Consider the following 19,300-nt stretch of genomic DNA (forward strand, 5'->3'; position numbering starts at 1 on the left):
TTCTGCTGATTGACAGACTAATTTAGTCAATTAATCTACTGACTAATCAGATTTTAATCACTGCAAATTAATTCTGCTCACATAAGCGTACACCTACAGAATGGTTTCCTGTCAGATTTTGTATTACAATAGGACACAAAGCACGACATGTTTTATATGACATTAACGATAATCTTTTTCTCAAGTATTATTAACTACATATAAAAAACAGTACAGAGCCTGTATGACACTAAGAACTAATCATTACTTGTTTTAAAAGAATGACTGTATCAATACCCTCTGCATTAAACCTCCAGGAATACAAGACACTGTAGATCTAAAGGACAAAAGACGTGTATTTAGTTTTAAATCACTGACTGTCTTTTGTTATGTTGCTGGGTCTAGAGGCCAGTGCTTTGTGGGATACTGATATGTTGATTCAGGTTTATACTTTTATGGCTTGTTTTAAGTCAAAGTAGTCTTTTCTTACACACTTGATTGGCATTAATTGTTAAAATCACAAATGCTCTATTGTTTCACTGATTGACTGCCTTTGTTTTTATGTACACTTTGGGAGATATACACTTGGCCACATTGGTTCTTAACTGTAAATACATTGTATAACTACAGTGCAATTTTCATAACTCATGGGCCAGCATTCAGAGGCTTTTCAGTGTGACAACATAGCTTAGAGAAAACATCTTGTGAGTAAAGATAAGAGCTGTTTGGCTTCGGTCCTATTCTCAGAGTTCTGTACTTTTTACTGTGTCAATATACTATGTGTCTGTTTTTCTCATTTTTAATGTCACTTTTCTTATTTCCTCTTCTTTCATCTTACTGCCATCTTCTTTATGCGTTGTTTAGTTCTTTATTTTCTGTGTTTTCCTGTCTGTTTCTGTCCTCTTCCTTGTGGCGGTACAGAGGGATGCTCAGGCGCTGTGGGGCTTAACACTACATAATACTTCATAACAAAGGATCCTTTCTGTGCTGCCATGCAGAGCCCCATGTCTGTGCTCCCTCCACAGGCCCAGGCGGGCTCTACCAGCAGCAGTAGTACTGGGGCCTATCGGGTGGAAATCTCCTCTTGGCTGTTTCTTTGGCACACTGAGTGCTCTCTGTTCCCGGACACATGCCTCTGCTGCTGCTCTCCTTGGCTCCCTGTGCATTCCAGGAGCCCCCGGCAGCTGAAAAACTGCAGTAGCAGCCTGCTGGCTGGTTGTTTGTCTGACTGGTGTCTGAAGTGAGGAGTCGCATAGTTTTTTCCCTCAGCGGAGGGCCAAACAGACAAAGTATTCATGCAGTAAAAATAAGTAATTTCTTCATGCATTTGCAGGGTTTTCCCTGGCTTTCTGGAAGGCTTACATGCTGTGTGGATATGTGGGAGGTTGTGGAGTTTACTGGGCTTCCTTCAAGACAATGTGCTGTTATTCAACTAAAGTTAGACATTTTCTCTTAATTCTGGGGCAATATTGTAATGTTTAGACACTGGTTGAAAAGCCAAAGCAGAAAAGCAACATGATTGTGCTCACTATGAAGTAAACACTAGGCCTATATCTTGAAGTCATTCTTTATTTACCAGTGAACATCAGTAAAATCAGGCTTACTGCAGTCAATTTTTATTTGAAATATTTTCTCTGACAGTTTGCAGTATTCACACACAATGTCTTTCCAAGCTCATAAGCTGTGACAACTGTAATTTTTGTCTGTCTGACAGATTTTCTCTCTTCATTTCTGCAGTAACAACTTCAGGAGACAATCACAAGTCATTGTCAGCCGTCATGACTTCATTTCCTTTAATTGAAATCATGTTACTTCTCCAAAATATTTCGAAGTTCTAATATTAAAATATGGAAAAATTGGGATGAATGAAATGTTTCTGTCTTCATAAATGTACTAATCAAATATACATTCACTATTAGCTATAGAATGTGTTCTTTATGGAAAATGTGTAACAAGATTTTCTGGAGCACTCGACTTTCTTTTTGTGTGAAACATGGCTCTGAATTTCAGAGCAGCTTTGATCTGGCAGTGGCAGTATTTTTCTCATAACCTTGCTGTTCATTCCACTGTCCTGTTAATTTAACTGAGCCACCGACTTCGGGCATCATTATAAGCTCCTCTTATAGCAACGCACAGTGATGTGTCAGAACTGACACATCCATGACTGCCAGATGGCTTATTCATTCTGTGATTCTTTTCATGATGAAGTGATCATGCTGATGGTAATTAATTATGACCCCAATGTTAAATAAAATATCAATTTGGACACTAAATGAGCTAATATTATCTTGACTACATTTAGGTATTGGCAGGATGTGTTTGTTTACGTGGTAAGATACAAAATGTTCCAGGAAATAGTAACCTAAACCTTTTGAAGTTTAAAATAGCTCCACTTTCTTTAATGTTGTGTCAGACTCGGTGTGTTCAGCAGTGTTTGACAGGAAAGCCACACATCTGCAAGTTACAAAGTTAACATTCAACCTTGAAGTATTTCTGTGCTTGTGCTGTCAGAACTGCCTGCTGTACTATGAATCAATTAAATGCATGAACATAACGCTAGTGCCTTTAAAAGATTTGCAAAAAATTACTTTAAGGCTCCAAGCTATATTGTTCTAGCTAATTAAAATGCTGTATTTTGTAGGATACACTACTAGGGAGTTAATGACATTCTCCTTTCTCAGACGCTTTTGTGTGAAAGCAATTAAGCTAATTTTACTTAAGTTTTCACCTTGCCAAGTCGATACTGTGCCCTCAGCACTCTGAAGAGGTCCGTTCTGCATTATAAATGCCATCCCTTGTGGTTATTTACACCCCAACAAAGAGCCTCTGAAAAAAAATATGTTGTCCTGTGTTTGACTTTTATTCGTCCCCGATAACACTAAGATGTTCATCTGCCAAAATCATCTCAGTTAACATAGGGCCAATGTGTAACCTGTGTCTTAGCAGCCATGCTGTAATGCCAACATGGACAAATCAGCCTGCATGTTTTTTTGACTGTCTGCCCTTTGGCTCAATGCGGTACCCAAACTGTCCTGCCAAAACCAGCTTACGTCACTCTGTCATGCTGGCCTGCACCACATGCAGGTATGCCTCTCTAACCTACTCTTGGGGACATCAGAAAGAAGGCAAACAGTAAGAGGCCCTTCTGTTTGTCTATTTAAGTCATGGTTATCTTAGGTCACTTTATATCTAGTTTAGTGCCAGACACTCAAATTAAACTATGCGCAGTAAAATAAAACAGGCTGACCTATTATGCAGAATATTTATAGCTCAGGACTAAGGATTGTCCAAACTTTTACTATTGTGGTTTTTGCCCTTAAATTGTTTACCTAGGTAGGCTAATGTATTAGAATATTTCATTTATGCCCCATTTAAATACTGTTCATAGTTCTGTTAGAAATAAGATTTTTTTCAGTTTGCAACCACCCTCATTTTACTACTTCAACCACATTGCACAGGTGCTATGCTATGTGCACAGCCTTGCAAACTACTGGGTAATTGGTTTACTATGGATTAGAATGGTTTATAATGCATAGAATTAACCATGAACAGGCAAGAAGCTTTAGTTTTTTGCTGCGAACTGTGATTAAAACCTCATTTGGCATGCATACTCTGAATGTGCTACGTATTTGTCCAAAGAATTCTCCTAAAGCAGAATAATTCCAACATACTCCACATGCCTTGGGTGGAAAATGCTATATTAAGAGTAGGGATGCACCACTCTGATACCAGTATCGGGCATCAGCTCCAATACTCAGTGTGTGTACTTGTATTCATACTCGTAAAAGTAATCCGATACAAATGCACCGATACCACTTACGGCCGTGTGACATTCACAGTTAAGTGTAGCAGGTACGAGGAGGAGGAGTAATGTTTGGGGAGTGTGGAGATTTTTCAAAATAAATGACGGCGATAAAAGTAATGCTGACTCCAAGTAATGTTAAAGACAGACAGATACGGACGGAGCATTCTGTCTGTCCTCTGGATACATTCCATCCGTTTTCCAGGTGCTGCCAAATGCGTACCCAGTTGGAGAATACCACCAGGAACCGTGGAGGTATAGGATCTGTTCAAAGAGTGACTGTGTGAGTTAGTGAAAAACTACTGACAGATTTATGACAACTACCCAGGGCTTGGCTGGTTTCCATCCTACTTATAATACTATGGGGGTACGGAGCGGTGTGGACCGCCACCAGCGGAAGTGAAAATGAAACTTATCGCTCATTTATCTTTTCCCTACCTGCTGAAGCTAAGCTTTTAAACCTTACCAGCGAAAACGCTGCAATATTAGTATCATATTAGTGTTACCTCTGTCGTCTCCATGTTTGTTATTACTGACTTTCTTCTTCTCAAAAACTTTACTCTTCTTCATGGTATTTGTCCAGTATGGCTAATTAAGAGCGGCGCTCCCTGGTGGATTAATTGAGAAACGCTTATTCCAACACATTAAATGTCAGTACCAGCACTTTGTTCCAGTCAGACTAATGACAACGACAATAAAGCACATTTACAAAAGGAACTAAGAACTGGAATGGGATTATTGAGTACTCGTATCGGTACTTGGTATCGGCAAGTACTCAAATGTAAGTACACGTACTCATACTCGGTCTGGAAAAAAGTGGTATCAGTGCATCCCTAATTAAGAGTAAACCCTACAGAAGAATACAGGAATACACTGTTGACATGTTTACATCCTGTGATACATCTTTGCATGTTTTACTCCTTGTAAGGACTACTCCCAGTTTAACAGTCTTGTTCATGTGTGGTTACAGTTGGATTCTGCATCACAGTACCTCTGGGTCGACTGTGGCAGCACCAGTGGCAACGCAGCACATCTGAAATCAAATTCGCGGCTCTCTAAGTGCAGCCGTGCCATTACTATAGCCATTAGCTCAGCAGCCTTGTCTCACTGTAATGGGCCTTCTACTCTCTCTTGAGGAAGTGCTGCCTGCCAGCCAGGCTAGTTTTCAACAAAACACAGCTATTGCTACCTCATCTCTGTCTCTCTATACGACTATAATCTAGACTATGTGCACCTGCATCTAATTTATGTAAGGATCACGTGTATCTCACTGCGTGCCCCTAATCAGCCACGACATCCTCAGAGGAAGTTAGTTGGCTTGGCATCACATGGGTGCATTGTGTCTGCATATAAATTATCTTATTGAAAGTCTTGATTTACAGTGCAATACTCTGCTGTGATCCAGCTGTTCTTGGAATTATTTTCTCTTTATGTTTTGATGATTGCAGGCATTTTTAAAGCTGCATTACTTCAAGTACTCTGAAATGTTACACACCCACAGCTGAGAAAACAAACTTGGCATTCAGGGATTAGACATTATCAGAGACACTTCACAGCTGTATTACTCTCTACAGCATGTGAACCTTATGGTCAGTAAAAATACAGTAGATAAAATGGAAGAAAAAAACCTTGCCTATCAAACTCTATTGCTCATAACACTTTCAAGTATGTGGCAGAGAATCCAAGCTAAACATACGCTGTTGGCATCTGCTAAAGCTGCTGCGCTGTATAGTTTTTTTTTTTTAGTGTCACTGGGCACAAAATCCATCATTTCCTTTTTAGCATATTGTAATTCAATAGGTCTGAGAGGATGTAAGACTTCTCTATGTTGTCTTTGTTTTTTGGCCATTGTAAATCTGCACTGTTCTTACAGATGTCAAAATATTATGTCACTACCTTTGTTTCCAAATTGGATTTTTAAATTGTTGGTGAAACACTCTAGTTTGCAAGGTAACATATCAAATTGTAAGTATTTTTATTGGACAAATGACTGACCGAGTGTAAAAATATGAAAAGTGCTCTCTGTCATTTACAAGTCTTTATTAACTGTTATTTTAAATTGTCCAGTAAATCCAGGTATTAATCATTATGTTAAATTGTTGGTAATGTGCTACTGAGAGAAATTCTGCTGCTGTTTCTTATTCTGCCTCCTCTCTACTGCAGATGTCTAAATTGAGATGAAAGATCACAATTAAATCATAGCTCGAGTTGAGACTGTAATTGCAAACATTGTGATATGGACTTTAGACTACCCATCCCTTCTCTTCACTGAAATTAAATTAGAGAAAATGCTTCTACAAGTTGTTGTTTATATGCATTTGTAATGAAAGCTATAGTACAAATACAACTTCTCAGCAAGTTCCTTTCCAGATCATTAGAAGTGCAGAAGTTGCCGTTGTAATCACTGTTTTGTTTTGCGCTGACTCTCCCACTTGTATTTTTAGTCTCTCTCTCCTAATGCTGCTACCTCATCATCAGATGTTACATCATATACAGAGCGCACTGGTCTGTTTATTTAGTTAGATCTAGTGGCAGAGCCAAGATTTGGGATTGAGGCGGATCAGTAGAGTCCTTCTGCTACTGCTGCCACTGGTGGTAGCGAGAGAGCCTGATGATTGTCAGTATGTAGCTGGGAAGAGGGGCTGGTTGTTTAGATTACAGTGACTTAATTACAGTAGGAGTTTGCTGATTGTGAAGCCATGAAGCATGAAACAAGGAAACACAGTCATTCATGTGCAGGCATTATCGGTAAAGCAGCTGCTTCTTGGTGACATGCACAGAGGGCCTTTTCTCTGTCACTACCTCTGTCTCTTACAGTCTTTACAGCTCTCTCTATATTCCCTCCTGTCTCTCTCTTGCTTTTGGTTACGTAATCCCCACTGAATGTTGATAGTAATCCGCGTCCTCCCTCCCCCCTTTCTATCCTTTTCTCTCTGGACAGGTTAAGCCGTAGAGGACTCTCGCTGGTCGCCGGAGGAAAAGATGTGCGATGGAATGGTAGCGTTTCAGACGAGAGCCCTATCCTCCTCTTCTTCCTCCTCCTCCTCCTCTTCCTCTGTAGCCCACAGGCTGGCTGCCTCCGCGCTTCTTCTCCTCTTCACCCTGCTCCCTCATGGTCACGCATCAGGTAAGACACAGACACACACACACATTATTACCTCCTCCCTCGTGATACACATCGCCTGAACCGCCATCTTCGCTTGTCTCTCGTGAATTGATTGAGGTTATTTTCCCCCTCGTCTTGCAGGTCAGTTAGATTAAATTGGCTGCCTTTACCCTTGGGTCGGTCAGGTTGCTGTGTCTCCAAGCACCGCTCAGAGTTCAGTCCCACCCACTCTGTGTGAATCCATTCACTGGCCTAATGAGTCACAACAGTTTTCCTCCGCTATTGAGTGAAACAGAGAGATGATGTTGTCTGCGGTCACACTGTTGTCATAAGGTTTTAATCAGCCATGACATTTAGAGTCCTCTGAGAGCTTTTAGCATGGCTAGCAAGCTTTGGTTATTACCCCACACCAACCCTCAGATCAGGTTTAGTCTTTCAGCTGCAGATCCAAGGTTAATATCTTGGCTTAGGATCTTTGAAGTGTTTTAAATTTAATTAATTGTCTTCTAGTGGAATTTGATGTGGTGTGCACTGGGAATTTTAAGTACCCATAGGTAACATATACATTTATCAATGGGTACAAGGAGAGGAGCTGTGTTCTTTGTTTCAGGAAAGGGTTATATTATTAATTGTGTGTGCAACTCACTGAACTCCTTCACTTTTGCCAGCTTTCCTTTCACTTCATCCTTCCAATGTTCCAGTCCCCTCCCCCAGTACACACTACCTACATCACAGCCAGCTTGTGAAATGTGCCAGATGTCCTTGCCACGGAGAGCAGGGGGACTCTGTGTACGAATAAGTATACATGCACGAGAGGAGATTTAGAAGCGCAAATTGATTGGCTTTTTTTTTAATGCCTTAAATAAATAAATGTGTGCATGAATGTGAGAACAAAGGGAATAGAGAGAAGCAGAGATGGTCGGAAGGGTAAGGAGTGAGGGTTACTGCTGATCTCAAGTGTATTGTCTCTTTCTATCTTATGTAACACACATGATTCATGTAGAGCCTAGAGGGGCTGGTATCGCGCTCACGTTCTGCATCCAACCCTCACACACACAGCCTACCAATACCAAGGAAATGTGTCCTCAAATCCCCAGCCCACGTGCTCAGTGTACTGTATATGTGTGGGTATGTGTGCAGTTCTTATTCTGTTTGCGTGGCACCCTGGTAATCTGTGAATGTAGCGCCCATACAGGTCCGTAACTTCAGTGAGTCAGTCCATCAAAAGAATGATCCTATATGAACCATGTGACTGACAGTTGGTGCATTACGTAGAGATGAATACCCATGCTGCACCATCCCCTTTAAAGCTGCCACTCAAATGATGGATAGGGACAGTCTGTTCTCTCTACTGTACATTTATTTACAACAATTTTCAAGCCACTTCTTTGCAGGGAGTTTCTGCTGCTGGCTGAAACTTGCTGCTACCTACTGTCTCATTACTTGACAAATTGCTCAGTGAAATTTTAAAATGGTGAAGACTGACAATATAAAGGGTATTTTTCAGGTGTTTCCATAGCTGTCTATTTCTGACATCAACTTCCTCATAACACACAAGGTAATGTTAATGCTGACTCATAGTTCAAGAGCTCAGAGTCCATGGAAAACAGTAGTTAATATGTATTTTGAGTTTGTCACATCACAGAAGGATGTTATTAGCCATTCAGCCCAATTTGAATGATTAAAAATACATATATTACAAAATTAGCTAGTAAATGGTACAACCTCTCTCAAATGTCAGATACAACTACGACCTGAAAAATGGATGCCCCGTCTAGCTGCTTTATTGGACTTTTTCAGCTATAGCATGCATATTTGAGCCGCCAGAAACAGAATTTAAGTCAGAGATCACTAAGTCTGCAACAGAATGATCATTTCAGCCTTCCAGTACATAGTTCAGTGTTGTCATAAGTTTTTGACAGGTGTCTTACCTATTTATGTCAATCAAATGTTTGACCTCTTTTACACAGACTTCAAGTGACATTTTATAATCTTCTACATTATCTTAGAAAACACTGAATTATCGTGATATGATAAGTAATTAGCATGTATTGATTGCTAGGTACACTGTACTGGGAATAAGCAGTTTCCCTGACTTCCTAATAATGAATGAAGTTGCTGCCGGATCAATTTTTGAATATTCTGAATTCAGGAACTGTGGTATAAGGCTAAATATTTAATCAGACTTTATAAGCATGACAAACAGAACCTGCTGTTCCCTAACAGATTTTGTTTTTTTTTTTGCTTTTTGAGACCTGAACACAATATACAAGATGAAATATGCAGTTTTGTGTTCTCTTGTGTGACAAGCAAAGAAATGAATTCTTTATAGTATAGCATGTGGCATTCTGCATAGAAATTGGGGAATAAATCTCATGAAAGCATTATATGTGAACATAAGAAGACGCAACACTAAAATACAAGACATGGAAGTTGGTGTGTAAACAGAATAGTGTTTGTGATTTAGAACTTCTATCAGTCTGAAATGATCTGTTAATCTATAATTATAATATTATAAAGGTGTTTCAAGGTCATCATACTATAAGTTCCTCTTTTCACTGGTCTCTCACCCATTCATGGTCACTATGCATAATTCACATACGTAATCCCTTGACGTGTTCCAGGGATGGAGATTGCTCTGGAAATTTTCATGAATATGAAATGTCATCACTATTGACAGGCTTATTCCAGACTCATACAAATAGCAGCGTGAAGTAGGAATAGAAATGGATACTAAAAAATACTGTAAGGCATTTGCATACTCGAACAGAATTCAGGGATGTAGCACAGTGCAGTATTGAACCTCTATTGTTTGTCGTTGGAGGGTTTTGTGTCTTAATAATGATTGTATTTTAAAGTGATGGGAAAGTAGATGACAGGACAGCATGTACCTTTAGCTCCCATTTTTGGTTCCTATAACAATGAAAGGAAAAGCTTGAAGCTTCCGCATTTGTGGCGTCATGTTCTTTGTGGAAAGGGCAGAACAACGGTTTCTTGTACACATTAATATGCTCTGTAAGGAAATGGTCAAAAGCTTTTCCAGCAAAGGTATTTTTAGAATGAACCCATTTGCATCCCGAGTCATGTCTCTTTTATCTGTCATTCAGCTGTTCATTGTAAACAAGATTACCAGCAGTAAGTCTGCTGAGCTAATGTGAATGTTGCCCTCAAATTTGTGTTTGTGATTACTGTGTATGATTACATTTGCGTTTATGATTACAGACATTCTTTCAAAAGTAGCAACACCCTAAACAAAATATGCTCTGTATTCTAGGAGGATGCCAGTAAACAAACACAACAACAAAGCACCACCTTGACTTTTGTGTATGCAAAGGATAAATGGCATCAGTCTGGAGAATTTTCAGGGTACAGTGCAAATATCGGCTGTTGCATGTCTTTTCTGAGTCTATCTGACATTCCAGTAATGTTGGCTCCTTAGAGCTCAGTTCCTAATATGGTGTCAATTGCTTACAGTAAACCTTTGTGGTGTGTTTCTGAGGAAGTCGACTTAGACAGTGAGTCAGAACTGAAAGAGGAAAGATGGGAAGTTAGAGCGCCTAAGGGTCTGTTCATGATCACTTGCAGTAGTTTCTTTTTTCTACTCTTACACTGTTTTAGTGTGTATCAGTAGCTAGAAACTCTGACCATCCTTGTATGTCCAGTTAAATGTATACCCTCTAAAACCCATTGTCCAGTGAAGTTGAATAAAGGGTCTACAGGAAAATACCAGCAAGGACAAGAAGTCTCCCACAAACAGCCCTGCTGTGTGCTCTGCGTGGTGGTGACGTTTATATATGGTGAAGTGTGAGAACGGGAAGTGGCTTCCCTTTGGAACTGGAAGAAAAATGGAGTCATAGGGTAAGGAACAGAGCAGAGGGAAGGGGGAAAAAGCAAGAGAAGGAGCAGAGAGCTGCCTTTCTAATGTCCTATGAGATTTGTGTTTGTTTTTGACGATTGATTGTTGTCCATTCTTGGCTGGAGCTGCATACATTTTTCTGAGCCTCATAAAAGGGCTTTTGCACAGGCCAGTGCCTTGTTTTGGCTGTACTTGCATCAGTGTGTAGGACCAGCCCGAGGATATGAGGATGTTTTCTCGAAGGTCGAGTTGCTCAAGGAAGAAAGCTTGACAACTCCCTTTAATAACAGAGTAGAGTCTAGTGGCCAACATAGCGTCATTGCTCTGACCACAGAGGAAAATATCTGAATGAGCCATGCCCTACTTCTGGCGTCTTTAAACTGTTAGAGCCTTTGAAACTTGTTGCTTTCTGTAGCCAGACAAAATTGTGTGTTGGTGTGTAAGTGTGTACAAAAAAACCCCTCAGTCACTTTGCATTTGCCTGCCCACTGTTGGTTTCCAGCTTTCACAGAGTGTTTGCTAGATAGGCTGCGTTTACAAACAGTGAAGCCTGAGGTGGGGAAACAATGGGTCCAGTGCAATTAACTGTTCAGAATAGTCCCCTGAAGTCCTGTTAGCAAGGCGGTTTGAAGGCTGCCAGGAGTAAAGCAATACGTTGGCTACTGGCTTCTTTCTGAAATGTGAGAACAAAGAGTGCTTTTAGGGGGGTGATCGAAGCCACGGGCCAAACCACAGTAAAACTGCAGCTCCACCACATCACCAATCTGCAGTTTGGACTACTAACTCTTTGTGAGTGTATGTTTGCAAGTGACTATATTAACATGCACAAAATATTCTGGTATTCCATAAAGGGCAATATGCTGATTTAAGATGCTAAAAAAAAGCAGGATCCCCCCATTTTTTTCAACTGGTCTGTCATCCTTACATTCTTTCAAAACACCATCTTTTGGTGTTTTTGGTTGATTGGTAATGTGCTTTCCCATACAATCTGTGGACTGGGATGTCTGAAGGTACTGGATTTTATAAATATTGGGGCATAAAAGTAATTAAATTCTGTTTGTGCCACAAACGCTTCACTCATTTTATGTATCTAGGATCATTTCTTTTCCTCAAAGTAAGCAGGGCTTTACTGCACGATAGTCCTGCACATCTGAACCTAACATTATCTTTTACCTTAAACTTTCATTTACATTTAACCTTGCATTATTACATTTTAATAACCTTGTTTGTACATAAACCTGCCTCTGAATTGGACCACATATATACTACTTATCATGATATTTGTCTCCAGTGTTTGAAGAAGAAAAGGATGATTTGTCCAATAATCTAATATAGATGTAGTGTGTTTGTCCTGACTGGAAATGCGGTATTTTGTTTGGTGTATGCATATTTGCCAGAGGTGTGGTACAAAAAACTCATGATCCAAAAGTGCAGCGTGCATCCTTGAAATGCTGAATTATATCAATGTATTCATACTGTTTTAATGACTTGTATTAAAGAAAAATATTTTTACATTTGGAATAAAACTGGAATACTAATGTGCATGTGAACGTTGCTACTGACTACATTGAACTCAGCACAGCCCCTTTTCTGTGATGTCTCTGTTTTTCTTTCTTTGGCTCTCTAGGCTCAAGCCATTAGCCAGGTGAGACCAGAGACCATTAGCAGCAGTCTGGTTGAATCCATCAGCTTTTCCCTTTCATTACCTGTGTGTTTATCACTTGAGCCATCACTCTCAGCTCTCACCTTGTGTCATTTAACAGCTCTCCCATCCAATCAAACCCTCCGGGGAAACTTTAAATGCTTCACCAGACTGAAAAATACTCCATGGAAACAGATATCGCGGTGTGGACAGGAGATGCAAGACCATTTCATTCACTTTAAACAGTTTACCAGACAGTTCCATTACTTGTTGAAAATCCCAGATGGCCGGGATTATTGTTAGCTACACAGAGCTGCCACCCCACCTGCTACCACTAAGCTTATCATAGGATGTGATTTTCATTTTATGACTCCCGTGTCTCATTGTTATTGACTTGGGAATTTAAACTTTATGCTGCGGTGTGTGTTTTAGTACAAATTTGATTTTTTTCTCACCGCCTCATTATTTGACTTGTAGTGTTGGTGCTTTATAGTGAAGGTTAATGAATGTCAGTCAGTCAGTGCCAACACCAGTCTAACCTGATAACAACTCATGGAGAGCAGATAAATATACATTAACCTGCATTTATAGTCAGACTATTGGAGCAATGTAGTTATTAATAAAACACTGTCACTTTATGTCCATATCAAATGTTCTAGGCCTCTCTGAAGAACTTGAGGATTATTTTGAAGCTACATTAAAGACACAGTGAGAAGAGGCAGTTTGTAAATTGTTTTCCAGTGTTTCTGTGTGGTTGTCTGAAGCAGCAGGCAGTCATAATGATTTCCAAAGGGCCTCATCTGAGGGACCAGCCTGCTGAGTAGAGGACATCTCTGACTAATGAGCTGCTAAATATATCCCCCAGTCTCTCCTGTCTTCTGTTGCCTCTGTTCTTTTTTCTTTTTCTTTTAGTTTTTTATTTCTCTGGTTTATTTCATCCTTACCTTCTCTTGCTTTTTACTCTGTGTTTTGTAATGCTGTTTGATTTGCACTGACAGGCAGCAGCCTTAAAATTTAATCCAAAGTAAGTTATCCTGTAAATGTCTTCAGTTTAAAATGTTTAGGGTTATTATAGGTAAGGAACTGCCTCTGCTGGGATTCTTAGTTGACTCTGTAGCATAAAACGCAGTATTAGTATTAGGCCTGCATTAGTTTAATATGTCCCACTGGAGTTTTGCAATGGGCCAAAAATATTTTTACATTCCTTAATAACATAAAGATCTTGAACACGGTTTATCATTGCTTTGGCAAAGTAATCTGTGTATAACCACATACAGTGTACAGTGTAACTGCACACTCCTGCAGGTTAAAGTGGACAAACAAAACAGAGACAGACTCTGAATACTCACTTTAAACTAAACTCAATGTGCCACTTTTATTCTAACACCCCATAATGTAACACTATCTGTAAAGTCCACTATTTACACTGACACTTGGTCACTTTAAAAGTAATATTGGTATTGTATGAAAGTGCTGTTATTTATTGAAAGCAGATCTTATGTGAAGTTTAGATCATTTGTGTGAAACATAGGTGGCTGTATGCTTTTCATGAAAATCTGAAAACCATGACCACAGCGGTTGTGGCAGTTGCCTTCTGTCCCCTGTGGTTGGCTGTGGTCAATAAGGTGGTGTTGTGGTCATTGTGACAGCTCAATATCTTATCACTGGTCTGTCTCTCGGTTTTTTCATCCATCTCGTCCCCCCCTTTTTGATGTGTGTTTGTTCATGCCCACTAAAGCTGCGTAGGCTGATCTTCGTCACACCATTAGTCAACGGCAGCATCCTGTTCACACAAGTTCATCTTCTTACATATGGCATTGATCATCCTACATTCGTGCTGCATTTGTCAGTGGTTGAGACATCCACATTGACCCAGACTTTGAGCAAAACCATGATCACAGCCTGTGATGTGGGTCAGGATGAATACTTTGTACCAGATTAAATACTCTGTATAGATTAAACAGGGGGCAGGGTAAAAGATAACACCTTGTTGACAAGTTAAAGCTTGGTTTATTCATCTGCCAATTTACTGTGAAAGCCGCTTCTTTACCATCACCAATATCATTGTGAGTTATTTGCTAACCTTGCAAACAACTAAAGCTGTGCTTTCTATAGTTTTACAATAAAGCCTTCTAGCTGTTTGCCAAAGGACACCTTTTAATGTGAGGCGGCAGCAGCAGCAAATGTTTAGCTTGCATTAGCAGTATCCTAACCACAGCAATTCTCAGGTTACACAGGGCTACAAAAGGACTGACGGCTAGATATAACTAGACTGTTTAAAAATGGAGATTGGTCTCTTAAATTCAGCAAGGCCATCAGTTTAGTACAGTGGTGTTTCAGTGAAGGACAATGACTGGAGTATTGCAAATCAACGTGGTTTTCTGTTGGAGTTCACAGAAATCCAGATGATCATGCCTCAACATGCCACAGCTGCAGAGAGCCTCTGAGCAGAAATGGAGTAACACTGTCACATGAAAGCTCTTTACATTTTTTAGTTTTAGTCAAGCTCTAAATCAGAAACTATGTCTACTTGCCTAAAGTGAACTTCTCCATAGTGTATAGGGCCCCAGTCAGGGTAAAGCAGACAAATAGCGTGACCTGTTGAGTAGACAGACTTAGAGATATTGAACTGAGGGAAAGGGCAGGGCATGTGCGATCATGCTTGATTTGTTTTGCTTGTTGTCATGGGTGGAGGTGGTCTACATCTGTTTCTCTTTAACAGACTGCATTTCAGTGCAAATAGCTAGTCTTATTCCATGCTATATCTGCTTCAGTCGACGGTTGATACCTTTAAGAGCACATGGTACTTACTTGAGTTTCTACAATAAGCTTTTTATTTAGAGGCATGCTACATGTTTTGGTCTAATGTTTGTCAGCAGCTTATCTATCTATTAACATTCAATATTTCCTGTCGGCCCCTCATTATTTCCTGTTTTTCTTTTGTACTGTCCAGTCCCATCCATCATGATGTAACCAGTTCATTAGATGGAGTGTTGAGATCTTTAGTGGCCAGTTGGCTTAGCTCCACTCTAATACCCTCTGCTTTTATTACATCATCTGTAAACAGCTCAGTAACCAACAACAGCCAAATGGTGAAGATCCTTGTATAGGCTCCACGAGAATCCATTTGTGTAATTGTGTCAGGATTTAAGAGAAATGCCTATGTCTTATCTGTATTAAAATGCATACATATGTGCATAGACCTGTTTAGAAATTAAGCTTTAAATTCACTTTAACAACAATAATAACAAACAAAGCACAATATAATATAATAACAAACAAGCAGAAGTGATGCCTTGAAATCATATCTTTCTGAAAGATCAACCACCAAAAATATAAGGATGAGATTATGAGCAACTCTGCATTTGCAAAGCCACAAATGACAAATATGTGGTATTTTTAACTGTGAGAAACAATTATCATGCCAAGTCTAACAATTTTTTGTTGATAGGCAAATTCTTGTAGTGCTATAATCAAGAGCTTGTTTTGACATATCTATTTTAACAACTTGGGTTTATAATGTATGTATGGGACTGTAAACATCAGTTGAACCAGTCACAGTAACCAATATTTATGACTTGCTTGGTACATTTGAACTTGTTGATAAGGCTTCTTGGCCTGTTAAGTTGCAGTATTTCTTTCAGTATGTTTACATACTGAAAGAAAATTATTATTAATGATTCAATATGGTCTCTGTCACCCTCAAACAACTACAGGTAACTATGGAATTCAGGTAATATTACCTTACTCTCAGTGTTGGCAGAAGGTTGATGGCAGGGTTTCATCTCTGTATTGTGTCCACAAACTGTTTGTGGTGTTGGACTTCTAGCCAGTAATATATAACTGTGCTTTGTATTGTAGTCATGATGATAAACAGTAGCTTGTTTAATTCTCTCTTTCTTGAACTTCCCCACTGGCAACTAGTGTCTTGTTACCTGCTATTGTTGTAACAGTAAAGAAATTAGCCCTTTCTCTGATCTGTGAAATGGTCGAAATAGTTTATGCTGCAATTTGATACTTACTACAATATTAAAACCATAGATTCAGCAGTCTACATTATCGTCAAGAAAAATCTTCATAGTTGGAAGCTGAAATTGACCAGACCAGCCTCTGATCCAACGTGTCTTGACATGGCTGACTTGGCTGGTACTTAAAGCTCATGGATGGCTGCCCAGTGCTTTTTTCTGGGAATGCTTCTTTGTTGCCAGAAAACAGGTACAGGCTTTTGTCTCAATTTTGAGTACAGTGATTTGCATTTTGAGAAATCTGCACCAAAGCAGAATGTAAGCATGTATGAACCCACAGTTGCTGAAAAATACTGAGAGCCCCCTGCCAGAAAACTGCATACTGGCCTTCAACAGTACAAGCTACATGTGTTGAAGACGTTGTGCTCTCTGATGCCATTTGTTGACCCTCCAAGTCACTTGCTCTAGCAGTTGCTCTTTCAAACTCCAGTTGGACTTCATCAGGGTGATGATCGACTTGGGCCTGTAACAGTGGCTGTATTGTTGAATTACTGGCGATCTGTTGCCAAGTGTGGAACACAATCTCTGTCTTTATTGTTAGTTTTATCCCCACTTCTTTGTTTGTTAAGTCGGTATAACAGAACAGATGTTTGTTTGTCTATACATCGTCACATGACTACTAGGCAGATAAAATCACTCTGGATGCAATTATCTCACAGCTGTTGACAGATGTTTTCAAAGCTTTATGTTCTATTTTAATATAGAAACCTACATGAAAGCAGTGATACATTTTGTTGTCATGTCAGTTGTCAGTGTCAGTTTCCATCTAGTCAGGTTATTAACTCATGTTGAGGTTTCAGACTGAAAGTGTACTATTTCATTTAGCCATAAATCATTTGTATGAAAATCTAACACCAGCAATTTTAGGTGCTTCATATACTCTTAGAAGAACATAGATATTTTGAGGTGTCTGCCATCTTTGCCTATATTTCATGAGCTGAGGAAAATTTGCAATGCATTATGGGAAGCGTATATCTAAAGGGGAGTACTATAAATTTGAGATCAACCAGCCGTGGATTTTTAAAGGCTGATATAATAATGATGATAGTTTGGAAAAAGCCGATCCGCCTCCATCCCAGGGGTGAAAATGCTGTAAGAAATAAACGATCTTTGACTTCTTTAGAATTTGGATTAACTGTAAAGCTGAACATAAAAGTAAAAAATAAATGCCTACACAATAAATAAGTAAATCTACATCACTGAACATAAAAACTCTGAGTGTAGAACTGAACACTGAACAGAAAAATCAATGGCTCAATAAATCTGAAACTGAACATCAAACTAACCAGTTTTGAGTCTAATATTAGCCGTTGGGCACTATCAGAGCCAGTTTCTGTGTAATATATTGTCTGGTGTTCTGGAAATGTTTGTGTTCACATACTGTTTAGTGCTGCTTTTGGTCCCAATCACAATGGCACTTGTAAACGTGTGTTATTTCAAAAAAAAGAGCCTTTGTGTGCAGTGTGGCTGCATTTTGTTTTCCTTTTGATGTAGCTGCTGTGTGCCTGTAGCCTGCTGTGCTGCTGCAGTCAACTTGTTTATCAAAAAAGGCATGCCATTAAAGATAAGTATGCCTTAAATGAACATCAAGCTGCAGACTAAGCTCTGTCCTACTCCCGTTTTAAACATTTTAGTACCGTTTCACCTCATGACACGCTGATGGCTGTAGTACTACTGTACCAACACACTGGCATGCCGGCTCTGGAGAGCAGAGCTGGGATTATCTCCCCTCACTTTCACCTTCAACAAATGTTACAGACACGACACTCGTAGTCTGCTGGCTGGCAGGCTGTGGGCCTCTGAAATATTATCATCCCACAGTTGCACTGACAGTATCGGAGAAGAGGGGGGGGGCTTGTGTGTGTGTTTGAACACATGCACGTGTGTGTAGGAGGGGTCCCACACTCTCTTTTGTTTTCCTCTGAAAGCTGAGAAGAAGGAATGTCTGCCTCCCAGCTGTCCTCAGTAGTGAACAGAAGAGAGAAGGGGGAGTTCACAGTTCGCCTTCACTAACATCCTCCCATCTGCTGCTCAATGGCTGTGTATGTGTGTGTTTGTATTTTGGGGTCATACAATAGTGACACCCCCCCCCCTGCCCTCACCCGCTTTGGCCTCTTATGCATATTTAACCCTTCAAATGCAAAGTTGTCTGTTGTCCTTTTCAGAGGCACGCTGCTTAAATCTGTCACACTGCCCCATCCCTCAGTGAGTGTGGACAATGAAGTATAATGGCAACACACGTGGCTTGCTAAATGCGTTGGACAGCAGGGGAGGAATGGGTGGGTCGCAGAAGGATGTTTCTGTCCGTTTAGTGACTTCCTTCACCCAGGGTGCTTGGAGGAACTATATTCGTTGCAGCTGCAGGAAGAGATATTACAAGTTCTCTGGAAACGCACGTTTTGGAAACCCACAGCTGTTTGACTCATGTTTTCTGGCAGGTTTCCTGTTTACTGTAGAAATGACACTGTTGGATTTGGCAGTGGGGACATTTGCTGGCCTTTTTTGTAGTCGTGAGTGACGATGAATTAGTACTACCTCTTTGTCTGACGCTGGGTTCATACACCAACCATTCACACACGCAGATAGGATGAGTAACACTAACCTGCTGTTTACAAAGACGCCTTGGGATACTTGCAACCTACACTTGGATAGTGAGTAAACTGTCCGCCTGTGTGCTCAGGCTAAAAGCTTTTGTGTAAACGTGCCGGCACCTCCTTCACACCACCTCGCTCTTCTTCATCGTCCTCCTCTTTCTCATGTAGCTCTGCCTTTCCCTAGAGGCCTGCAAGATGGAACAGCGACCTTTTTGGTAAAATGGGTTCATACTTTGAGGTTTCAGCTTTGTACTGCATTTTTCCCCCTGCACTACAGTAACACAATACTACCTTTA

General features: G+C 40.1%; 1 protein-coding gene across 1 annotated transcript in view; it reads left to right on the forward strand.

Moving 5' to 3' along the window:
• Positions 1–19,300, forward strand: part of susd6 (sushi domain containing 6) — a 35,738-nt gene that overhangs the window by 3,011 nt on the left and 13,427 nt on the right. The window contains exon 2 of the mRNA XM_030128453.1: positions 6,723–6,908. Within this exon, the coding sequence (XP_029984313.1) occupies positions 6,764–6,908 (145 nt within the window). The 5' untranslated portion in view covers positions 6,723–6,763. The remainder of the gene's footprint in view (positions 1–6,722; positions 6,909–19,300) is intronic.

The sequence above is a fragment of the Sphaeramia orbicularis genome, chromosome 24, assembly GCF_902148855.1.
Source record: "Sphaeramia orbicularis chromosome 24, fSphaOr1.1, whole genome shotgun sequence".
In the NCBI taxonomy this organism is placed as follows: Eukaryota; Metazoa; Chordata; class Actinopteri; order Kurtiformes; family Apogonidae; genus Sphaeramia; species Sphaeramia orbicularis.